Source organism: Acartia tonsa, chromosome 11, assembly GCF_053477335.1.
Source record: "Acartia tonsa isolate MP-2025a chromosome 11, ASM5347733v1, whole genome shotgun sequence".
In the NCBI taxonomy this organism is placed as follows: Eukaryota; Metazoa; Arthropoda; class Copepoda; order Calanoida; family Acartiidae; genus Acartia; species Acartia tonsa.
Window position 1 is genome coordinate 28,755,555 of NC_137270.1, and position 22,237 is coordinate 28,777,791.

At 30.7% G+C, this 22,237-nt stretch overlaps 2 protein-coding genes and 1 long non-coding RNA gene across 12 annotated transcripts in view; 1 reads left to right on the forward strand and 2 right to left on the reverse strand.

Annotated features, from left to right (window-relative positions):
• Positions 1-3,279, reverse strand: part of LOC145331760 (heparanase-like) — a 35,324-nt gene extending 32,045 nt beyond the window's left edge. For both annotated transcript variants that reach the window (XM_080176593.1, XM_080176592.1), the window contains exons 1-3: positions 3,192-3,279; positions 2,709-2,818; positions 2,305-2,394 (exon numbers count right to left, since the gene is read on the reverse strand). In XM_080176593.1, coding sequence (XP_080032719.1) covers positions 2,305-2,394; positions 2,709-2,818; positions 3,192-3,257 — 266 coding nt within the window. In that variant the 5' untranslated portion in view covers positions 3,258-3,279. The remainder of the gene's footprint in view (positions 1-2,304; positions 2,395-2,708; positions 2,819-3,191) is intronic.
• A 1,570-nt stretch (positions 3,280-4,849) lies between these two features.
• LOC145332030 (uncharacterized) lies at positions 4,850-7,658 on the forward strand. Its single transcript, XR_013884008.1, has 2 exons — positions 4,850-5,524; positions 6,666-7,658. It is a non-coding gene; the product is annotated as an uncharacterized LOC145332030 (long non-coding RNA).
• A 2,488-nt stretch (positions 7,659-10,146) lies between these two features.
• LOC145331761 (uncharacterized) overlaps positions 10,147-22,237 on the reverse strand; it is a 61,104-nt gene continuing 49,013 nt past the window's right edge. For 4 of the 9 annotated variants that reach the window (XM_080176599.1, XM_080176595.1, XM_080176601.1 and 1 more), the window contains 2 exons: positions 12,016-12,166; positions 10,147-11,653 (listed from right to left, as the gene is read on the reverse strand). In XM_080176599.1, the coding sequence (XP_080032725.1) occupies positions 11,644-11,653; positions 12,016-12,166 (161 nt within the window). In that variant the 3' untranslated portion in view covers positions 10,147-11,643. Of the gene's footprint in view, positions 11,654-11,735; positions 11,796-12,015; positions 12,167-18,229; positions 18,295-22,237 lie in introns of those variants that run through there. The other 5 variants (XM_080176594.1, XM_080176600.1, XM_080176596.1 and 2 more) reach the window with 3 other exon arrangements.

Below are 22,237 nucleotides of genomic sequence, written 5' to 3' on the forward strand. Positions count from 1 at the left end.
GGGCCATCAAAGTACAATGTAATATAAATTTGTGGAAGGAGCGATGAAGGGGCGATGGAGGAGCGATGGAGGAGCGATGTAGCAGCGATGTAGGGGCCATCAAGTTGCAATGTTATATAAATTTGGAGAAGGAGCGATGAAGGGGCGATGGAGGAGCGATGTAGGAGCGATGTAGGAGCGATGTAGGGGCCATCAAAGTACAATGTAATATAAATATCAAGAAGGAGAGATGAAGGAGCGATGTAGGGGCGATGTAGGAGCGATGAAGGGGCGATGGAGGAGCGATGTAGGGGCCATCAAAGTACAATGTAATATAAATTTCAAGAAGGAGAGATGAAGGAGCGATGTAGGGGCGATGTAGGAGCGATGAAGGGGCCATGGAGGAGCGATGTAGGGGCCATCAAAGTACAATGTAATATAAATTTCAAGAAGGAGAGATGAAGGAGCGATGTAGGGGCGATGGAGGAGCGATGAAGGGGCGATGGAGGAGCGATGTAGGGGCCATCAAAGTACAATGTAATATAAATTTCAAGAAGGAGAGATGAAGGAGCGATGTAGGGGCGATGTATGAGCGATGTAGGGGCGATGGAGGAGCGATGTAGGGGCCATCAAAGTACAATGTAATATAAAATTCAAGAATTAGAGATGAAGGAGCGATGTAGGGGCGATGTAGGGGCCATCAAAGTACAATTTAATATAAATTTCAAGAAGGAGAGATGAAGGAGCGATGTAGGGGCGATGGAGGAGCGATGTAGGGGCCATCAAAGTACAATGTAATATAAATTTCAAGAAGGAGAGATGAAGGAGCGATGTAGGGGCGATGTAGGAGCGATGAAGGGGCCATGGAGGAGCGATGTAGGGGCCATCAAAGTACAATGTAATATAAATTTCAAGAAGGAGAGATGAAGGAGCGATGTAGGGGCGATGGAGGAGCGATGAAGGGGCGATGGAGGAGCGATGTAGGGGCCATCAAAGTACAATGTAATATAAATTTCAAGAAGGAGAGATGAAGGAGCGATGTAGGGGCGATGTATGAGCGATGTAGGGGCGATGGAGGAGCGATGTAGGGGCGATGGAGGAGCGATGTAGGGGCCATCAAAGTACAATGTAATATAAAATTCAAGAATTAGAGATGAAGGAGCGATGTAGGGGCGATGTAGGGGCCATCAAAGTACAATTTAATATAAATTTCAAGAAGGAGAGATGAAGGAGCGATGTAGGGGCGATGAAGGGGCACTGGAGGTAAAGGACTATGGAGGGGCGATGGAGAGGCTATGAAGGAGCCATCATGGGGCTATAGTATAGCCTCTTATCATAAGAGGCGATATTAACGCCCCTTCAAAGGAGCTATTAAGAGGCCATGAAGGAGCTATAGCATAGCCTCTTATCATAAGAGGCGATATGAACGCTCCTTAAAAGGGGCTATCACATCGCTCCATATGATAAGAGGCTATGCTATAGCTCCTTGAAGGAGCTATAGAAAATCATCGCCCCATATGGAGCGATGTCATGGAAAGGACTATACCCAAAGTTATTTATCGCATCATATTATAGACAGCTTTCCACAGATATTAAAATGAAATTATAAAATTAAAACCAGTTTTTTAAGCTCCGAGGGGCCGAAGGACCGGCAAAAAAAGACTTGAATAATTTTATGTTATTATCTTAATATTCATGGAATATTGTCTGCAATACGAAGCTATACATGATTTTTCAGTATGGCTGAGAACTGGTTCTAATCCATTGGAAATTTATCGAGTTCGAGCCATACTGGAATAGTTATTTCTCGTATCGTATTATAAACGGCTTTCCGCGGATATAGAATGTACAATTATAAGATTAAAACTAGTTTTTTTAGCCCCGAGGTGCTGGATATAATACGATGCTAGACATAGTTTTTTCGTATGGATGAGAACCGGTTCCTATCCACCGGATTCGAATGAATACGAGAAAAAATATTATTATCATTTTAGTTATACATTATTTTTTTTGAATTAAAGTAAAAAATTAACGTATCATACAGTAAAAGTTATAGACATGTATGTTATTGTAGTGGACTGACCTAAAACTGAGTAGCTGCGCTCCCATGGAAAATCCTGATAATTGTTGTATAGCCATGTTATCGTAATGAATTCTATTTTAAGCCTATGACCGTTGTCCCCAAAATACATATAGATAAAAGGCATTTAATCCTATTGTAATCTACCTAAATTATATAGTAACTTTATGTTATCATGTGACACAGTAAAGGTCAGCACTATTAGAGAAGTTATAGCGTAGCTTTGCTAACATTAAAATGTATACCTTAGGTACGCAGGAGCTAGGCCTCTTGCAAGATTCTTCAATTTTTCTGATTTAAAATCAAAATTTTTCCATCTCTCTCCGATGATATGACTTAACAAAAAGAATTATTTTCACAAAATTGAAACTTAAAAAAAAAATTTTAGTCTATTTCTTTCCCTTTTGTAACAGAAGTAGAATATCTATCTTATTTACACTTCCCCCCCTAATTTATTTTTAAATACAAATTTAAGTGTTTGAGGAGAGAACGCCCTTCTCCAATCTATAGGATAGGGATATTTCAGATGATTTGCAAACAGATAACAGAATTTTTTGTTTGGGTTTTCAATTAATGAAAAGAACATTTATGGCAAAGAAATTCTATCTATTTCGATGTATCGTAGTGTATCTTCGTTATCAAAGGATACCTATCTAAAGAAACGCTAAGATATTTAGTATCAACAGGGTCCAGTGATTGCAAATTGGACGTTTTTACTGGTTTCTTGTCATCAATAATGTCATATTTCAAGCTATTGACCTAAAATTATATAAACATTAATTAAGAAATTTTTTTGCGAAAAAAAGATTTTATCCCAAATTTGGGGGTGCCAAATGCACAACCATAATTTTTTTTTTGCTGGGAGACACCTCCATAAAATTTTAAGGAGTGGGGATGGGGGGTAATACGACTTCCAAAACCTCTCAAACCACCACAAAAAAAACCTTTTTCTATTTTAAGCCCTTTAAATCGAATTCAGGTAATTATTTTGAATTTCAACTCAAAAGTATGGGCTCCTCCCCCCCTCCAAATAAAATTAAACCATCTGTCCAGATTTTTACTCCCCCTAAAGAAAAAGCTTGGACGTCCTTGTATCTACATTCACATATATATAAAACAAATTTGAACTTACATTTTCATGTTTATCAGAATTTATATTCAAGACATTAAATATATGTATCAATTTACTTATATACATCTTTTTTTCTGAAAAAAGTAATACATGTAAAAATAATAAAGTAACAGTATGTCTTTCTATCTGTCTGTTTGTCTGTAAGGATCGCGCTAACAGCTGAACCGATATCCTACTTTTTTACAGGGTAGCTTCTTATAGGTCCCTGTAAAATTTATAACTATTTTGGGGGAGGGTACCACCACCCTCCTAAGAAAAATCGCCCCTAGAAAAAAAACTCTAGAGGCCTCTAGGGGCGTGGCTCTAGTTATGAATAAAATATAAATGTCTTCACCTACAGAGCTCTCCTCGAATTAAGCATATATGTCAAAAAAAATTTATTTTTGGTACACAAAATCAAATTTTAATTTAGTTTTTAAATACACGATTGATTATAGAGTTTCAACGCTCAATCTTGTGTTAGAATTATTTTATTTGAAGTCATAAATTTAAAACTAACCAATTCAATTAAAATAAAATTTTAACAAAAAAAGGATTGACTTTATCAATCAAACGAAAAGCTTCACTTTTAAAATTTTCTGAGTAGTAGTTAACAATAAAATTTATTTATATTAACTTTATTATCAGTGTTAAAATCAAGTTTCTCAGCAGCACATGTCTTACATAATTTAAAGACTAGTTGTTACTAAATGAAACATACAAACATGCGCATAATCCCATTTTTGTTACTGAATGATTTGTTACTCTAGCCATTTTGAATATTGCAAGAAATTGTGTCTAAATAAGATTTCATAATAAATTAATAAATATAGGAGAAATTACAGTCATTGGAATAAAAAAAAAATAATTTCACAAATTTTTAAAATCTCCTTTATAATATGCTAATCAAACAACTTCAGACGCCCTCATCTGTAACCGCGCAACTGTATTCAGCCGCGAGAATGAAGACGCGGCTGCCGACCCTGAATTTATTCATTGCACAATATTGCATCTAAACAGCTTACTTTTACACAATATGAATTGAACTTGATAAAATAAATCACGAATTTTTTACAAAATTTATAATAGTCTTTTGAAGGAAATTACGACAATAAAGTAAACGTTTTAGCACCCTAACCAGTAAGCAGATCATTATTAAACTGGATAAAAAAATATGTTGAATGTAAACTTATTCAATCTCTGAAAATTTCAGCCGTCTATCTTAAATAGGAGTCGAGAAAATCACAAAACTTTAAAGTCTAGGAATCGATCTAGTACTCCAAACAATAAGCAAATCTTAATGAAACTTGATGAAAGTACAGGGTGGGGCAAATAAGACCGGACAAACTTTAAACGGCCATAGCGCCAAAACTACTTGACCAATTAGGACGTTTGACCCAGGGAGTAAGGGAGGGGACAATGGATCGAATATTCATATTTTAGGAGTCTCAGACTTTGGGGACTGGCTTAAAGGGAATGTGCATGAATTTAGCAGTTTCTGACTGACTTTGGGGACTAAAATATGAATGACGTCACGAGAAATCATGCAACATGACGGGGCATTCTTATGCTAACTAGCGCAATAATAAAAATGTAAACAATAAACAAACAGACAGGAAATTTTTACTTTAATTGTTTTAAAATCATAATGAAACAATAATTATGGAATATTTGTTTGCAGTTATGATTATAGAAATTATTGTATTTATTTTTTTAAAATTAATAATTAAATTGCTTTTAGATATCTTTCATTAATCAAATTTAAAATAAATGAGTTATAAAGTAGCTACGCTAATAGAATATATTTTCTGCTGTTGATTATAGCTCAGTGTATGGCAATATTAGAAAGAAATACATACACAAACAAGCGTCTCAATATACACACACATTTCTGAATACAAATTTAGTGACACGTGGCGATTTTTGGTTTCCTTTTTCAAATGTTTTATTGACAAGATATAATATAATATTTGTATCCTTTTATATATAGTAATACATTTTTTGTATGTTGATATAGATCTCCATTTTAGAGGGCATTACATTACAAGATAAAATTTAGTCTAGTGATGATTTTATAAAAATTTTAAAAGCGAAGCTTTTTATAATTTAAGGGTCGGTCTGTCCGTACGTCTGTCCATTACGGTTAGCTCATTTTGTTAAATTAAACAGATTAGAATTGTCCTATCAATTTCAAACTTTACATGATGATTTCTATAACAATTAGGTATGACTTGGAAAACGAAGCAACTCTATAAGAATCTTTAATATTTTTCAGATGAAATCTTGTATAAAATGCAAACAAGCAGAAAATGTGATACTGCCTAGGTTTCCAGGAGAACAACAAAATGGTTACGGTATATATACATTTTTTATCAAAACCAAGTTGACAACTACCAAAGCATAGAAATTTAAATATTAAGAAAATATGTTGTAATTAATGGAATGTTAGGAAGGGAAAGACATACAGATTGACATTTTTAATCATACTGTACCTTTGCCACTAATTATTAACAGTTAGAAGATTGCTTTTCGGTTATCATTTCATTCTTATTAGGTACCTAATTTTGAGAAAAGTAAGGGAATAGTGAATAGTCCCTTACGTAACATCGCCCCATATGGGGCTATTCTTCGTATTTTAAAATGGCTTTTTATAGGTTATTTTAGGTTAGGCTAGGTTAGGTTAGGTTAGGTTATATTGGGTTAGATGATTGTCCCACAGGGTTAGGTAATGGCCCGTTGGGTTAGAGCCTCCCGCAGGGGCTATAAATAGAAAAAAAGCTACTGTGAAAAATACGAAGAATCGCCCCATATGGTGCGATGTTACGAAAGGGACTATATCCAAAAGTAATGTCCAGTTATGGTTTTTAAAAGCGAAGCTTTCTATAATTAGGGTCGGTCCGTACGTCCGTCCGTCCGAGATAGATAGCTTTTATTCGTTAATTTAGGCATGTTAGAATTGTCCTATCGATTTCAAACTTTGCATGATGATTCCTGTAGTAGTAAGGTACGATTTAGAAAGCAACTCTATAATCATTACCAGAATTTCCGTACGTCCATTTTAAACATGTTGATTTTTCTACTTTTTTAACCACAAATTTTTATGTGATCTAATTATCCGTTTGATCTGATTTTTGGTATATTGATTCCTGGAACAACAAAGAACAATATTATAAGCGAAGCAACTCTATAATCAAGTCCTAAAAGTGTAAGTATGTTCATAAAAATTATGCTGTATCAAGCAGTTTATCAACAAATTTACTTACAATTTTGCTTCGAATCTTATACTTCTATATTCTGATTATTCAGTTCAGACACTATACAAGTGTTAATGTCCGTTTGTCCTACCGTTTCAGTGCTTCGCTTTTATGGATGTTGTCATCCTTGTTTAACTAGGTAGCAGTAGGTAATAATTTCATTGGTATTTATATTAGTTCTGAATTAATATTTTTGCCTTTCAGTTAAGCCTATAAATACTAAAAAAAATATTTATTTCAGATGACTAACAAAGAGAAAATTAGCTTTCCTGAAAGAAGATGTTATTGATATGGTGCGAACATGCAAGAAAGAATTTAAGTTACATCACGGAGGGTATCTGCAGCGTGTAGAGGTGGTCCGTAGTTTGACATTTACATAATTTTTTTTTTTTTTAAGCGAAGCTTTTCTATGATTACGGTCGGTCCGTCCGTACGTCCGTCCGTACCTCAGTCACAGAGAGTTAACTCTTTTCGTTAATTTAAACAGGTTAGAATTGTCCTATCGATTCCAAACTTTGCGTGATGATTCCTGTAATAGTTAGGTACAATTTAGAAAGCGTAGCAACCCTACAATCAATACCAGAATGTCCGTACATCCATTTGAAACATGTCGATTTTTAACTTTTTTGATAACAAATTATCCGATTCTTCAGATTTTTTGAAAACTGATTCCTATTTTAAAATGTTATAAGCAAAGCATCTCTATAAACAAGTCCTAAAAATTTAAGTATGTACTTAAACAGTATTATCTATTTATGCAGTTTTGCAACAAATTTACTTACAATATTGTTTGTACTGAAGCATTAATATTTTGCTAATTCAGTTCTGACAATCTACAAGTGTTAATATTCGTTTGTCCTTCCATTTCAGAGCTTCGCTTTTATTGATGTTGTCATCCTTGTTTTTACTTATCTAATTGATTTTATTTTTATTTATTATTTTGTTGTAATTAAATCAGGGTAGTCCCTTTCGTGACAACACCCCTTAAGGGGAGTTTCTTTGTATTTTCACAGTAGCTTTTCTCCTATTTCCAGCCCCAAGCAATTTTGAAAATACGACGAATCGCCCCTTAAGGGGTGTTGCCACGGATGGGACTATCCCCATAAATCATTTTTGATTCAATTGTTTTATATTTACCTAACAATTCTATTGTGATATGATATATACATATATGTATTATTTAAGTAGATTTTGTTGTTATTTTAATAATTTTTAATACAATTGTTTTAACTGATTCTTGTTTATTATTTATTACGATTTAGAAACCATAAAAACTCAATTGTTACTAGAAAATCCGTACGTCCATTTATAACATGCTCATACACATATAGTAAGCTGCGCTAATATCCAATAAAAAGTAGTAAGTTTTGTTTATTTATAGCTTAAGAATTTGGTTACCGATCCGATTAAGTTCTACATTTTAGGGAAGATGCATAAAGGTCCTGAAATCCTTTTAGACTGTTTTTATCATTAAAATCTTAAGATGGTTTTATGCTATTTTTCTATGCTAAATTCTAAAACTAATATTCTTTAGTAAATGAATTGCTACCAAGTTCTTTATCTTGATAATCAGAGGCTATTAGTAAAGTAGAATTTGGGGGATGGTGCATTTTGAATTAAAATTAATTAAAAAATGAATAAATTTCCAATAAAAGTTGCACTATCAGAAATACTCGTTTTATCTGGAATTATCTGGTTTTTCAACCTTAAAGTGTCACAACTATAAAATTGAATTAATTGCCCATTGTCCCCTCCCTTCCTCCCTGCGTTTGACCCCACTATAAAAAGCTTAGGTAATTACCTTTTAGCACAAAAAAAATCTTTAGACGAAGATGGGCTCGTACTCCGAGCTGGCCGCGCTTATGTTCAACAAGGCAGATTCGAAATGCGCCGGTCGAATAATCTGGATTCTCGACTAGGGACCACTAAATCGGATCTCAGCCCATCTGTAGATGAGGTAGAGTTATGCAACTTGCTGGGGATACTGTTAGATACATAAATAGGACACTAGAAAAGACTAGAGCTCTTTATCTAAAGTGGCTTGGCTGTAGTACTCCGGCAAAGTGAAACGTGACAGATTTTAAGATGTCAAAAATTGTGTAAAATCGTGAAAATTTCCCGGTTCTCGACGTTAGAGACCCTTATGAAACTTAAAAACTCATTTTAGACTATGAATTGCGCTGACAACCCTAGCTGAATTTTCATGCCATTTCCAAAATGGTATAGAACGTCGTTCAAGCTCAACTGTGGTCCAAATAAGAGCCTCCGTGTCAAAGGGTAGCGTTAAAGTTGGGTGAATTTGGATCCTGCGGTTACTCACGTTCCAAAGGAAATGGGGCCTCCCAGCATCCCGATCTTAATTCAATAGACTTTTGGGCCTGGGGCTACTTTGAAGCATGCACCAATAGACGTGCCTATACAACAAAGATCTCCCTCATTGCCACCATCAAGGAGAAATTCGCCAGCTTGGACAAGGACATGGTGACCAGGGCCTGCGGGCGGTTCAGGGGGCGGGTGGAGGCGGTGATTGAGGCTGGCGGCGATTTTATTGAATAATCTAATAGTCATATACCTATTTTGCTTGCCAGTTTTTAAAATTCAATAAAATCTTTAAATTTGACGATTTTATGTTCATTTGTTTAGAAGTTAGAATTTGTCCGGTCTTATTTGCCCCACCCTGTATGTAGAATGTAAACTAATTCAATCCCTATTTTGAATAGGAGTCGAGAAAATCACGGAAAAAATCTAGGAATCGATCTAGCACCCCAATTGATACAAAAATCTTAATGAAACTTAATGTGAAATGTGAACTTATTAAATCCCTGAAAATTTCAGCCGTCTATCTTAAATAAGCCGAGAAAATCACAAAAACTTAAAAATCTAGGAATCAATATAGCTTCCCAATTAATGGGCAATTCTTGATGAAACTTGGTAGATGTATGAAGAAAGTGAACTTATTTAATCCCTAAAAATTTCAGCTGTCAGTCTTGAATTGATTAGAAAATCACGTTTTCCCATAGTGTTACGGACGGTTTGGCGGACATACAAAGATGAGGAAGCTTTGCTACTAATAAGTGTATAAAATTTGTGCAATTAAAGGGTTCATTGTATGTTACTTAACCTAATATCCTATAAGTGGACGTTAAAACAACGCATCCCATTACAAGCGGATGATGCTCTGGGTTCTTTAGATGATTATTTGAAATCGAAAGAGAGCCCCATCCCAAACAGGTAATGCGTCCAGGAGATTATTTTCATTAATTTTTACCTGAACAGAAACGATTGCAAGAGGTTATAAATTGACACTTGAAAATTTTTTATTTTTATTTTCATTGCTTTATTTGAAGAATGTATAATATGAAACAATTTTAAATGTATAATAATTATTCTTTACATTGCATGCATTGTACATTTTTATTTAGATTAATTATATGGCAGTATCCCTCCAGTAGAAAGTGGACCAAACTATAACTCCCCCTCCCAGAATTTTATTTTAACATGATAGGGTAGATTAGATGAACCATGGCCTCACAGGATGAGAAAAGCTATCAAAAAATGAAAGGAAAGCGGGGTTTATGTGTGGTCTACCTGAAGATTAGGGAGATACTGCCAATTAATAATAAGGGCTGGACATAATAGTTTTATTTTTTATCTAAGAGACAACAATAGGCCTTAATTAAACATTTTTTACCGGTTTTTATAGGCTTTTCAAACTTTTTAAAAAATAATTCTTACTTGAAACATGGCCTGAGGAGATACAGAAATAATTTTACAATAATTCAACATTTAACATAAGGGTAAAAAGATAGTTTAATCATTAACATATAATAAGTCTTAAAAATTTAATTAAATGTTTTGTTTTAGAACATTATCAAAGAAATTGCATAAGTTTTCTTATTTTTTTGTTTCAAATTTTCTGGCAAAATGTTTTTTTTCTAAATTATTAAATGGCAAGAAAATGCTTGCTCTTATTATAAATTAAATTAATATACAATACTATAAATTGAATATTTTTACATAACTATATTGTTTTAGATTATTTTCGATACTATAAATACTTGTTAATCAACCATAACTAACAATTTTCATAAATACAGTTCTTTTAATATTTTTAAAAAGAATTTTTATATTCAGAACTTTAATTTCATTTTATTCACAATTAGGTTCAGAAAGATTTTACATATTTGTTCTCTAAATTGAAAAATCCGTCAAATTTTATTCCAACGAATATACATATACTACAATGTAGATTTTCATATGTATATGAATTAAGGCACAAAAGTGTATTTACTATCTAATTAATATTTACAAAAAGACATAAGGCACTTTTATACTTGACTAGAAATATCCAAAGATCATTTAAAATTACCAAAAGTTTTATAATAAACTTTTTATAAGTTGTTAGTTAAATTTTAAATTCTCTTTAGATCTAGTAATTTAAATACTAATGATATTAATTTAATATTATTACTTAACTAGTATACTAGATTAACAATTTAATAAATTAGTTAGATCTAACTTTTATAATATTTTTTCAATTTTAATGCCACTTAAATGAAGGACAACTATAGTCATAACTATAAAATAAAAATTACAACATTTGAATATGGCAAAAGTAAATAAAAAGCGTTGTAAATAAGAGAGCAAAAATATTTTTTCTGTGATATGATTTTCTTCTGTAGATGTTTAAATAATAATTAAAAATAATAAATGTACAATAAGTTTATACGTAACAATAACTTATAGATTTTTTTTTTATAAAGGTCTAAAGTTATAGGACTAGCCATTGAATTTTGATTACAAATTGTATTAATGCCACAAAAATTAAAGCTTCATATATAGGATCTTAGTAGAGATTTTGATCTATTGTAACTTTGTAATTAAACAGGAATGCTTATAAAATAATAACATAACATTAAAATAAACATTATATGGTCAAATTGTATTAAAATATTAAGTTAAACGTAGAAAATTCTGCGTTTTTATACAAAATTACATAACTAATAATTAACGATACAAAATATAAATAAGAGTTCAATTAATGAAATAATAACTGGTTGAAATATTAACATTTTCTTTAGAAATTGTCTCGTTTCATCCTGATTTGCGCAATTTATAATTGTACAACGTACGAGATTTGCGCGCGAAATTTTGTGCGGCATTTTAAGGTTTTGCGCGCATCTTCGCCTTCTTTTCAATTCTCCAAAAAATTTTGTCATCTATTGAATTCTGAAATATCAAAAACATTAATTTTAATTTGCAAAATTTTTTTTATAATTCTCACAAGACAAATATAAAAGGACGTACAGACCTTAGTGGCCGAGAAATAGAGTTGCTCTGCTTGTGATATCACGACCAATAAGAATCAAATCTAAATAAGGTTATATAAATCTAATTTCCTTCTAAAAATATTAAATTAAAATACCTATGCGTTATACAATTTTTTAAAGATTTATTTTTTAGAGATAATATAGGTATGTCACTTCTATTTGACAATTTCAGTAAACTTTTTTCTTGTATTGAGTCATTTTTAAATATCGGCTGACCAATCTTTAGACTTTTAGAAAACTTCGATGCTTAAAAACAATTACCTTGCATCGGCCTGCTGTTGTGCAGCTTGTTGCTGCTGTCCGTTGGCGGCTGAATTAGCGCCAGCAGCGGCGGCTGTTGCATAAGGAATTCCAGCTGCTGCCAGCTGCTGTGCCGTATAAGGAGCTGCATAAGTGTACCCAAAATATCCACCTAAAAATATAAATAATAAAATTATTCAGTTTTTAAGGTGTTTAAAATGAAAAAAATCTTAGTGAAATCCAAAAATAGAAGGACATTCTATGGCAAACTTTATTTTTGTTTATTCCTGTAGTATATTTTACACTAAAAAAACAAAACATATAAAAATATACATGCAAACTTATGAATTTAAAATTATTTTTCAATAAAAACTATATTATCAATTTTGCCAAACACGTTGGAAATAAGTTTTAAAGCTAGAGAGAGAAACATTTTGAGGAAAAAAGGTTTAGCAACTGAAATAAATAAAAGTTTAAATTAAAAACTTTAATCCTGATACATCAGTAAGTTGGTGTATTCACACAAAAATACACATTTAAACTATTTTAGTTGATTTTTTAACCTATAGACTTTTTTTATGAATTATATAAGGGTTAGTTTATAATTTAGAAATAAGATATTTTTCCCAAAAAAAAAAATTTTTCTTTGACCTCAACAATTTTCTATCTAATGCTATAAATTATATTTTATCTTAACATAAAAAGTTTTTGAGAATTTGTTTGGGTACAGAATAAAAAAAGTTTTTATCTCAGTCTCTAAAACACATATCTTTTTTCTAATACCAAATCCATTGTAATTTTTTGTGTACAGGGATGGGTCAATTGTAATTTTTCTAATAAACATCAAACCAATGTTTGACCGTACCCAAAAAAGAATGTTAAAACAAATAACTATAAAGAGAAGATTAATTAATCTTACAAAGCCATGTTCATCCAGGGATCTAAAGGTATAAGACAATGGCCGATTAATTAATGTACATTCTCAATGTTAATACACAAATTAGCCATCCTGTAGATTACAATAAGTAGTTTAAACGTTTGTATTATAAACTTAATGAACAAACCAATCAAAATTATATAAAAGTTATTTAGCCATTAAATAAAAAAATCTTTAAAAACTTTGGGGACTAACGTAATAAATAAATAAAGAACCCAATGTCCCCTCCCCCCCTGATGAACATCCCTGTTCTTATTCCAAATATCCGTACTTATGAATCCTGAACAAATAGTGACTTTCACTTTACGTAAAACTTTTATCAGTCATACAATAATGGGAATATAATATATTAGCAGAATATCAGAAATTAAAATATTAATCATTAATCAACAAGGATGACAGCATCCATAAGTAGCAAAGCACAAAAATCATAGATGGGAATACGTACAAGTAGATTTAAAGGGTATTTATTAAAATCAAGAATAGATTTATTGGATAAAATAAACACGAAACCTTGTTTTATTTTGTATGATGACGATAGTCAAAGTAAATTACATTAAAGATGCACATAACAATGGGGAAAATTATTTTGATCCTGATATCCCAAAAAAGTTGGATAAAAAAACAAAGATATGAGGAAATATGTAAAACATATAAAAATAGCCAAAAACCTGATAAAAGGCAATCTGGCCGCTATGGTTGTTTTCTTAAAACGACAAAAAATTAAATTTTTATATCCTTAACTTAAAAAATTTGGAAAATCGGACCATATACACTGAAGATATGGAGAAAAATGTGAAAAATATAAAAATAGCCTAAAACCTGCTAAAAAGGGAGTCTGGCCGTCATGGTTGTTTTCTTTAAAAGACGGGAAATTTAATTTTGATATCAATAATTGAAAAAATTTTGAAAATCGGACCATAAACACTGAAAATATGGAGAAAAATGTGAAAAATATAAAAATAGCCTAAAACCTGCTAAAAAGGCAGTCTAGTCTTCATCGTTGTTTTCTTTAAACGACGGAAAATTTAATTTTGATATCTATAACTAAAAAGATTTTGAAAATCGGACCATAAACACTGAAGATATGGAGAAAAATGTAAAAAATATAAAAATAGCCTAAAACCTGCTAAAAAGCGGTCCGACCGCCAATGATGTTTTATAGTCAATTGTGCTCCTTAACGATGGGAATGTTGTCAAAAAATTTCAGCATTCTATCTTTTATAGGAGCTGAGTAAATCCCATTTCCCCCATAGCGTTACGGACTGACGGACGGACATAGTGAATTATAGAGTAGCTTCGCTACTAAAAAGATGGAGTAAGTCAAAATTTATTATTATTCTATTTTAAGACTGATAATTGGTATAAATTCAAAGTAAAATGGATTAAATAAATAGGCTTTTTGACATGAACGTCAAAAAGTTTCTACTTTTATGTGAAAGTTTAGTATTGAAGCCTTTCCTAAAGACTGGTCTGTATTTTCCTATCAATATTGTTATGTTCTTTTTAGTGCAAATTGTAAATATATAACAAGCTTGACAACTTACATTGAACGAATCTTAATTTTAAATACGTTGTGATTTTTTACAAGGGCTTTTCAAATGTTTTACTGTGGTAATATTTTATTTGACACCAGTGCAAGTAACATTTTTGAAGTGAATAATCACCATGAAGACATGAGTTATAGAATAGTTGTGCTGATAGTTTTACAAAGAAAATGAGAAAAGACATAATAATAGAAAACTTCATCATATTAATTCAATTTTTGATTTAATCACTGTAAATAACTAAATGTGGATTTCTTCTTAATTTCAAATATCTCCTATGATATTCTCTTTTCAAAACTAAATTTAGATGTTGTATAGTTTGAAGTAGTATCAATCTTAGTAGGGCCCATGAAACTTACTCTACTGTAAACATATTAGAATAGAACTTTTTAAGGCTAGCTATTTTTGAAAGTAATACAAAGTTATGTATATGTATTATTTATTGTTCTAACATTTAACCCTAGTTTAGATTGTAATCAATATAAATTTTTTTTATAGTTTTGGAAACAACTGAATTGACCCAATTAGTGTAAATTTTTGGAGAAGTATTGTATGAATCCTTGACAGGTTTTAATAAATTTTTTTTTATAATTGGTAAATATCCCCTCTCCTTCTCAATGATAACATCTTCCCATTCCACTAGTTTCCGATATATAAAAGCTTGGTTTCGCACTCGCAACCGTATTTCCTAAAGAAGCCCGCATCCCAAGTTTGTAAACAAGTTTTTTCATTAAGTTAGTTTGGTTTAGTTACACCTACCTCTACTACTGGACAGGGATACATGGATAGGGGAGTAGATTGGATATGGGATATACGAGGATATTTTGACAGGGGAATATTTGTCTTTAATTTTTCTTCTATTATGGACCTCATTTATTGGCCAATACGTTCATCAAGTAGGAATCAATCATTCACCCATTGCAAAAAAATTTTATCTTTGTGTAAGTTTTAAAAAGATATTCAATAAAAAATAAATAAATCTTCCAACAAATTAAAGTTAGACTTCTAGAATTAAAATTAGAAAAAAATATTAATTCTAATTCCCATTGGCTAATCCCTGTATGCCTAACTACAAACCAACTTTTTCCCTACATGTCCATAATAACTAATAAATATTTTAAAGTAGCACGTAGTTACTTTTATACATACTAGCGGCTGCTCTCCTAGCATCTAGGGGATGGAGGTTGGTAAATACCCTAAACCATCCCAAGACTAAAATTTTAAATAAAATATCCCAAATCATGCCAGCATCAAAAACAAAAATCTTCTTTAAATAACAGAAAATTGCGCTAATTATTTACATAATTGTTCTTGTTCAGATATCTTTAAATTGGTAAGAATGAGTGAACATATGTAAAAGCACTATCTTTCCTAACTCTTATGCCTAGTTTATATTTTTCACTCTTTATTCAATTTAAAAGAATCCCCCAAAAAATTAAATGCAGATCATTTCTCTGAAAAAAATTCTGTATAATTGTTGAACATTTTTGTTGACACAAAATAGTGATAAAAATTTAAATCAAATGGACAAAGGGTCTCAAAAATAACCCTATATCCATTGGGTTACTTTATATTTAGGGTTGTATCCATTTTTATTTCTTCCATTGCCTGTACGTTAGAGTATATTGATTTGACCTAAATAACAGTTTCAGCTTGTCTGTGCTCCCTATGGACATAATTCTCCTTGGTTTCTAATCTCAGATATATTCAACTATTCCCCCCTTTGTTTTACATGCCACAGCATTGGTAAAACTTTTATTTCATTCAATGTAATTAATGAAACTTTCAGAATTTATTGTTACAGAGGCGTATCCTCTCTCTAAATGTATTAGCACCACTGGATTATTATTTTTTAACCTAAATATTATTTTTACTTTATGAAACAGCGTATATTGTCCAATAAAAAATTACGTTTTACAATACAAATGACCAATAATAGGCCAGTATACATTATAATTAACCAATAGTATACTGTATACTGGCCTATCACTGGTCATTTGTATTGTATGACATCATTTTTTATTGGACACTATTAAGTTTTCTTTAATTTTATACATTTTCGGTGTTATATATGTAAATGCCTGTTTTTAATCCTGTTTTTAATCGTATTCTGCAATCTACAAATAATCTTGACAAATTTTATTTTTTTTTGCATAAAAATAAAGTTTTTACAGTGATTTAATGGAGTTAGCCTTGAAAAAAAATCTTCTTTAAAATTTAGCTCAGCTTTAGGCAAAAAATACATACAATAGATTATCTAAAACTCTTACACAAAAACTTTTTTAACAAACATAAGCAAAAGTGCATCATTCCTTTATGGACTCTGTTTTAAACTTTTTTTGTGAACATAAAGTGGAAAGCTAAAATTATTTTGACAAGAATTTTTTTGTGCCTTAATTTTCTATTAAAACAATATCAAAGAGTAGAAGTCAGAGAAGAAGGGAACAATAGGTGAAACCTTAATGATCCCATGATTAAATTCTGCTTTTCTAAATTTAGGTGGTTGTCGGCAAGAATATTTTTACCGGTATGGCTTTGTAACCGATTAATATCCGCTGGATTAGAATATGTATCGTATCGTATTATATCCAGTTTTCTACGAGTATAAAAATGAACATCTATTATATCAAAACTAGTTTTTTTTATTGGCGGAAAGCTGTTTATAATACGATGCGATAAATAACTATTCATCTATTCCCAAACCCCCTTCCAACATTTTAATTTGAATAAGGCCGGATTGGTGAAGATTAAATAACAAAAAAGTCCCTTCCCTGTATCCCTTAGAAGTAGGGTGTGCAAATATTTTGGGGAAAAAAAGATCAAAGTAGATTAATTTATTTTATAGACGAAAATTTAACATTTTTTTTCTATCCTTAGGCAAAACATTGTGTGAGGCTTTCTACATTTAGGTTGTATTTGTCTCTCCGTGACTAACAGCTTTAATTTGGCATCTTAGAATAGTCAGAATGTCATAAAATGTTAAAAGGAAATTAATGATACAATAGTGTATCATCTATGTATTAATTTTTTATGTTAGAATTCAAAATGTTGATAATCCCATAAAGTTTAGAAACATTTTTATGATAATAGCCAACAATTTTTTGTGTATGTTAAAATAAGTATTTAAGATCTATTGAAAAATAAGCATTTTTAGTCCAAGTCGTTTTTTCCTTTGAAAACGCAAAGATAAAGGGATGGATAAAACAAAATACAATATTTTGAAAACCTTCATTTGTCTATGAGAGTAAATCTAATTTTTGTTAAGCATCTAGATCAAAAACTGTTATAAAATAAAATTTTCAAAAATAATACATACATACAAAACATCCAATTTTTATGTAGATTAAATATCTCTAACAATCCTCTCACTCAAACTCACAATAAAAACACTCCTTTTTTTGTAAATAAATCACAGTAAAACACTGATTAAGAAAAACAAATATATATAAATAAGCAGTTTAGATTATCAAAAAAAACGCCAATTTAATAATTCCCAAACTATATGCAGCAAAAATTATTTCAGCCAGCATTCAAAAATACAAAAACTGAATCTAAATTTACAAATACAATTATTAAATATTGTAGTACAAAAAAAATCTGAAAAAATATAAAACCAACACTTTTATTGTTTTATCATAGCAGACAATAATTATAAGAGCAGCAAAATAAAAATGAAATGTTGTTAATATGGAGCACTCAAATCTGGGAAAACTAAATGATTATATTCATATAGCAGCAGTTCTCAATTTACCTCTCTCCATCAACCTCTATAGTAGAGAATATTCCCGCATTAAAATTGTCAGTTCTAGCCAAAATCTACAATAAGAAAATAAGATAATTCCTGATTTTGAATTATTTCAACCTTGTTTTTTTTTAAAACAAAAATCAGCATTTTATCATTTTGAAGTCTAATAATTAGAACTCTTTTAAAACTCACATCTAAATTTATCTAAACAAGTTTCTTTTTTTGTTTAAAAATTTTTACCAACAACTCATTTTTTCGACCTTTTTTGTTTTAGAATTTATTATTTGAATAAATTTTCTTTCTTTTTTAACCTACAAGTTATATATTTTAAACCTAAAACTGAAAGTTTTGTTTTGATGATATTTAGCTAGAAAAGTTTTTAAAACATCAGCAAAGTGAGAGATGGAATGGGAGTGAGTCAATAGAAAAGTAGGAACAAAGGGATTGGCCACAACATAAATAATCCCCCCCCCCCTTCAAAGAAAAGGTGGCTTGTGTATATGTTTAGATATTTTAGACAATTCTTAATTTCATCACAAACTAATTACTACTCTCATTAAAAACATTCCTAAACAAGAATTGAGAACAATTAATACCTATTGTCCTATCCCTGTACTGCTCAGTTTCTCAGGGAGGGAGGGAACATTGGACTGTTTATTACACTAGTCCCCAAAGTTTTATTTAACGTTCTTATTTGTTGAATTTAAAACTTTGGGGACTTTCAATGAATTTTGATTGGTTGGTTCATTAGGTTGAGTGTCCAATTGTTTCAACCACTAATTGTTACATACGGGAGGGGTATCATTGGGAATGTGCATTAAGTCATCGGCCATTGTCTTATCCCTTTAGATCCCCGGAGTTTCTAGTATATAGTACTGTCAATTTACTTTTGATTAAAAGTTTGTTCAAGTTTGGTATTAACTTATGAAGAACACAACAAGAGAGAATTATATATAAACATACCAAGTCTTGTTACAGGGATAAAGTTAAAAGTAAAATAGGTAGCGGAGCTACTCATTAACCAGTGCATCCGTCAGTTTATTTTTTTAATTGGACTGCCAACAAACTGATTAAAACTTTTCTGTTTATATAATAACATAAAATTTAAATATGGTAGGTGATTGTTGCATTTCTTAAGGAAATAGAGTCCTTGTTAAATAATTTAAAGTTATATAACTTTTTTAGAGAAAGATTTTTGTTGCCTATTTTCCTATCCCTATTTGACTAAATTCAACACTTACACACTACAGATGTAAATAAACATCTTATATACTCCTATGTTGATCTTCAACAATAAAGCAAGGATGCCAACTTTCTTAACTAGCCATGCCTATAAAATGATGACCAATAAAGTCTGTTTATGAAAATCCAAACAGTATAAAAAAACAGCCGAAATGTAATTTTTTCTTTGAATAAGAAAAAATTAACAATTATTTTTGTATCAATTACCAAAATAGAATTATTTTTTCGTACATCCACCGACAACTAAATCTTAGAGAAGCTTTGCTTATAAAAACTTTTAATATTGTATATACACATAAAACATACATGACATACGTATTCTGTATTCTCTACCTTGCAACTTTGTTTTTTTTGTCTTCTTTGTTTTCATAACTTTGTCCAAAAACTTTTAATTATGTGTAAAGAATTTCTTTCTATCACAATGAAAGGATTAATTTTTATATGTATATGTATTATGTATAGTGTTATCATTATTGAGATTTTTGGTTTGAAACTTGTTAAAATTCTTTGGATAATAGTTTAGGAAGATCTTTATAGTGCCTATAAAACAATTACGCCATACAATACAAATGACCAATGATAGGCCAATACATAGACTAAATTACTAATGACAGGCCAGTATACATCTTAGTTGACCAATGGTAGGCCGGTATGACGTCATTTTTATAGCCACTATAAAAAGCTTTACAGTTTAGCAGCACTCGAACTTACTACTAAAAAAACAGTAATCAATATGTTTAAGTAATAATATCAAATGCTGTCATAAAGTCAAAAAGACTAAAACTAACCCCAAATAATATGAAATATATTAACTATAAGTCTCCAGGAATCAAATGGGATAAGATAATGGCTTTTAAATTAATGTACTTTCCCAATGATAAAACAAAAAGTTACACCTGATGTAGATTAAATTAGTGGTTCAAACCAATTCCGACCAATCAAAATTCACCAAAAGTCACCAAAGTTGGTAATCCAACGAGAAAGAAAACTTTATTACAAAACTTTGGGGACAAGCGTTTTAAACAGCCCATTGTCCCCCCTCTCTTTCTCTCTGAGAAGTCCCACTGTTAAATCTATACTATATATTGTATCCTGGTACACAAATGACATTTTAAATTTCTGATGTAAATTTACAGCAATATAACAGTATATTGATTATACAAATTCAATAGATTATATCTGTAATACTAAAGAACATAAAAATGTAGGAACCCGTCAAAATTGCATCCATTTTCACCACATGCTTAATTGCCTTATCCACTTTTATTAGGTTTCAGGATTAGCAACTCTTAAACTAACTATATAGAAGCTATTTAGGGTATGACGTCATATAATACAAATGACCAATGATAGGCCAATACACAGACTAAATTACCCATGGCAGGCTAGTATACATTTTAATTGACCAATGGTAGGCCAGTATGACGTCATTTTTTTTAGGCACTATACAAAAGCTTCAACTATATACACATTTTTGTTAAATTTTTTAATTTCAATTAGTCTTTTTGCTTTAATGATGTCATCCTTTACTTTTCCTTAATGAATTTTTAATTTGCATGCAACTCCTCTAAACTTTTTGATCCTTGTTATTTATCTTATTTCTTTAATGTAAGTTTGTAGCGTGTGATAATAGAATGATGTTCATTAACTTAATGTGTATTATATTAGCAACAGGGATCATGGATAATTAATTTTCATAAGTAGCACAGCAATAACAGTAATACAATGTGTGATAAAAAATAAAAGAGTAAAGTGCATAATAGCCATAAAATGCAAAAATAAAAGGAAAAGTATCGTATTAAATATTTTAAATAATAAAGTCAGAAGAAAACAAAATTAAAATCCTTTAATTCTTTTATTTAAGTCTTACAATTTAACATAACAGGAGACCGACAGATTTAAAGATAAAAATAAATAAATGCGTAGCTGCGCTACCAATGGAAGTTATTTATCCAGTTTTGTTAATATTTTCATTTAATTCTAATTCTCTTTATTCCCTGATATTGATGACCTCCCCCCCCCCCTAATCCGAATACAAAATGTGACAAAACAAAAGGGTGATCAGAATTTTTGGGAATAAGAAATGAAGGAAAATATTCGGTTTATATAGAATGGGGGGATAGAAAGGCTTATTTATAATTCTTGACCCTAGGACAGGGTATAAGAATTGTTAAAAACAAAACAAAATAGGCTGTAATCATATCAAAATAATAAAATAGGACTAATAATGTAATAAAAAGGATATAGTTTTATAATATTTAGAGCAATATAAAAGTTATTAAAAATGATATTCAGTAGTAAGTTCTTCTACTTGTTTTTAAAATATCACTATTTATTAAACCAATTGAGTTCTCCATTTCAGGGATCTTCAAATAAGATTATTTTTTTTCTCGCGTCCACTCTCTCTAATACAAAGCCCCTATATGATTGGGGCTAAGGCTGCTAAGCACATAGTATTTATATTTTGATAAGGATAATATATAGATATCTGTTTTTTTTCCAAGTGTTTTTTTAGATTAATGTTTTGTGTTTGTAAATTTTTGACCCTATGATACAAATACATGCATATTTATAAATAGCATGGGTGTACAACATACACAAAAACAGAGAAAGCTACAAAATCATTTTATATATATTATACATATGTACTAAAGGACCCACAAATTTTGCTATGTTAGAAGGCAGATAATTTTATTAGTAAAATCCAAAAATTAAAAGACCTGGTTTAATTAAGAGGTCTTTATATTAAAGTTATAAAAGAAACCATAAATT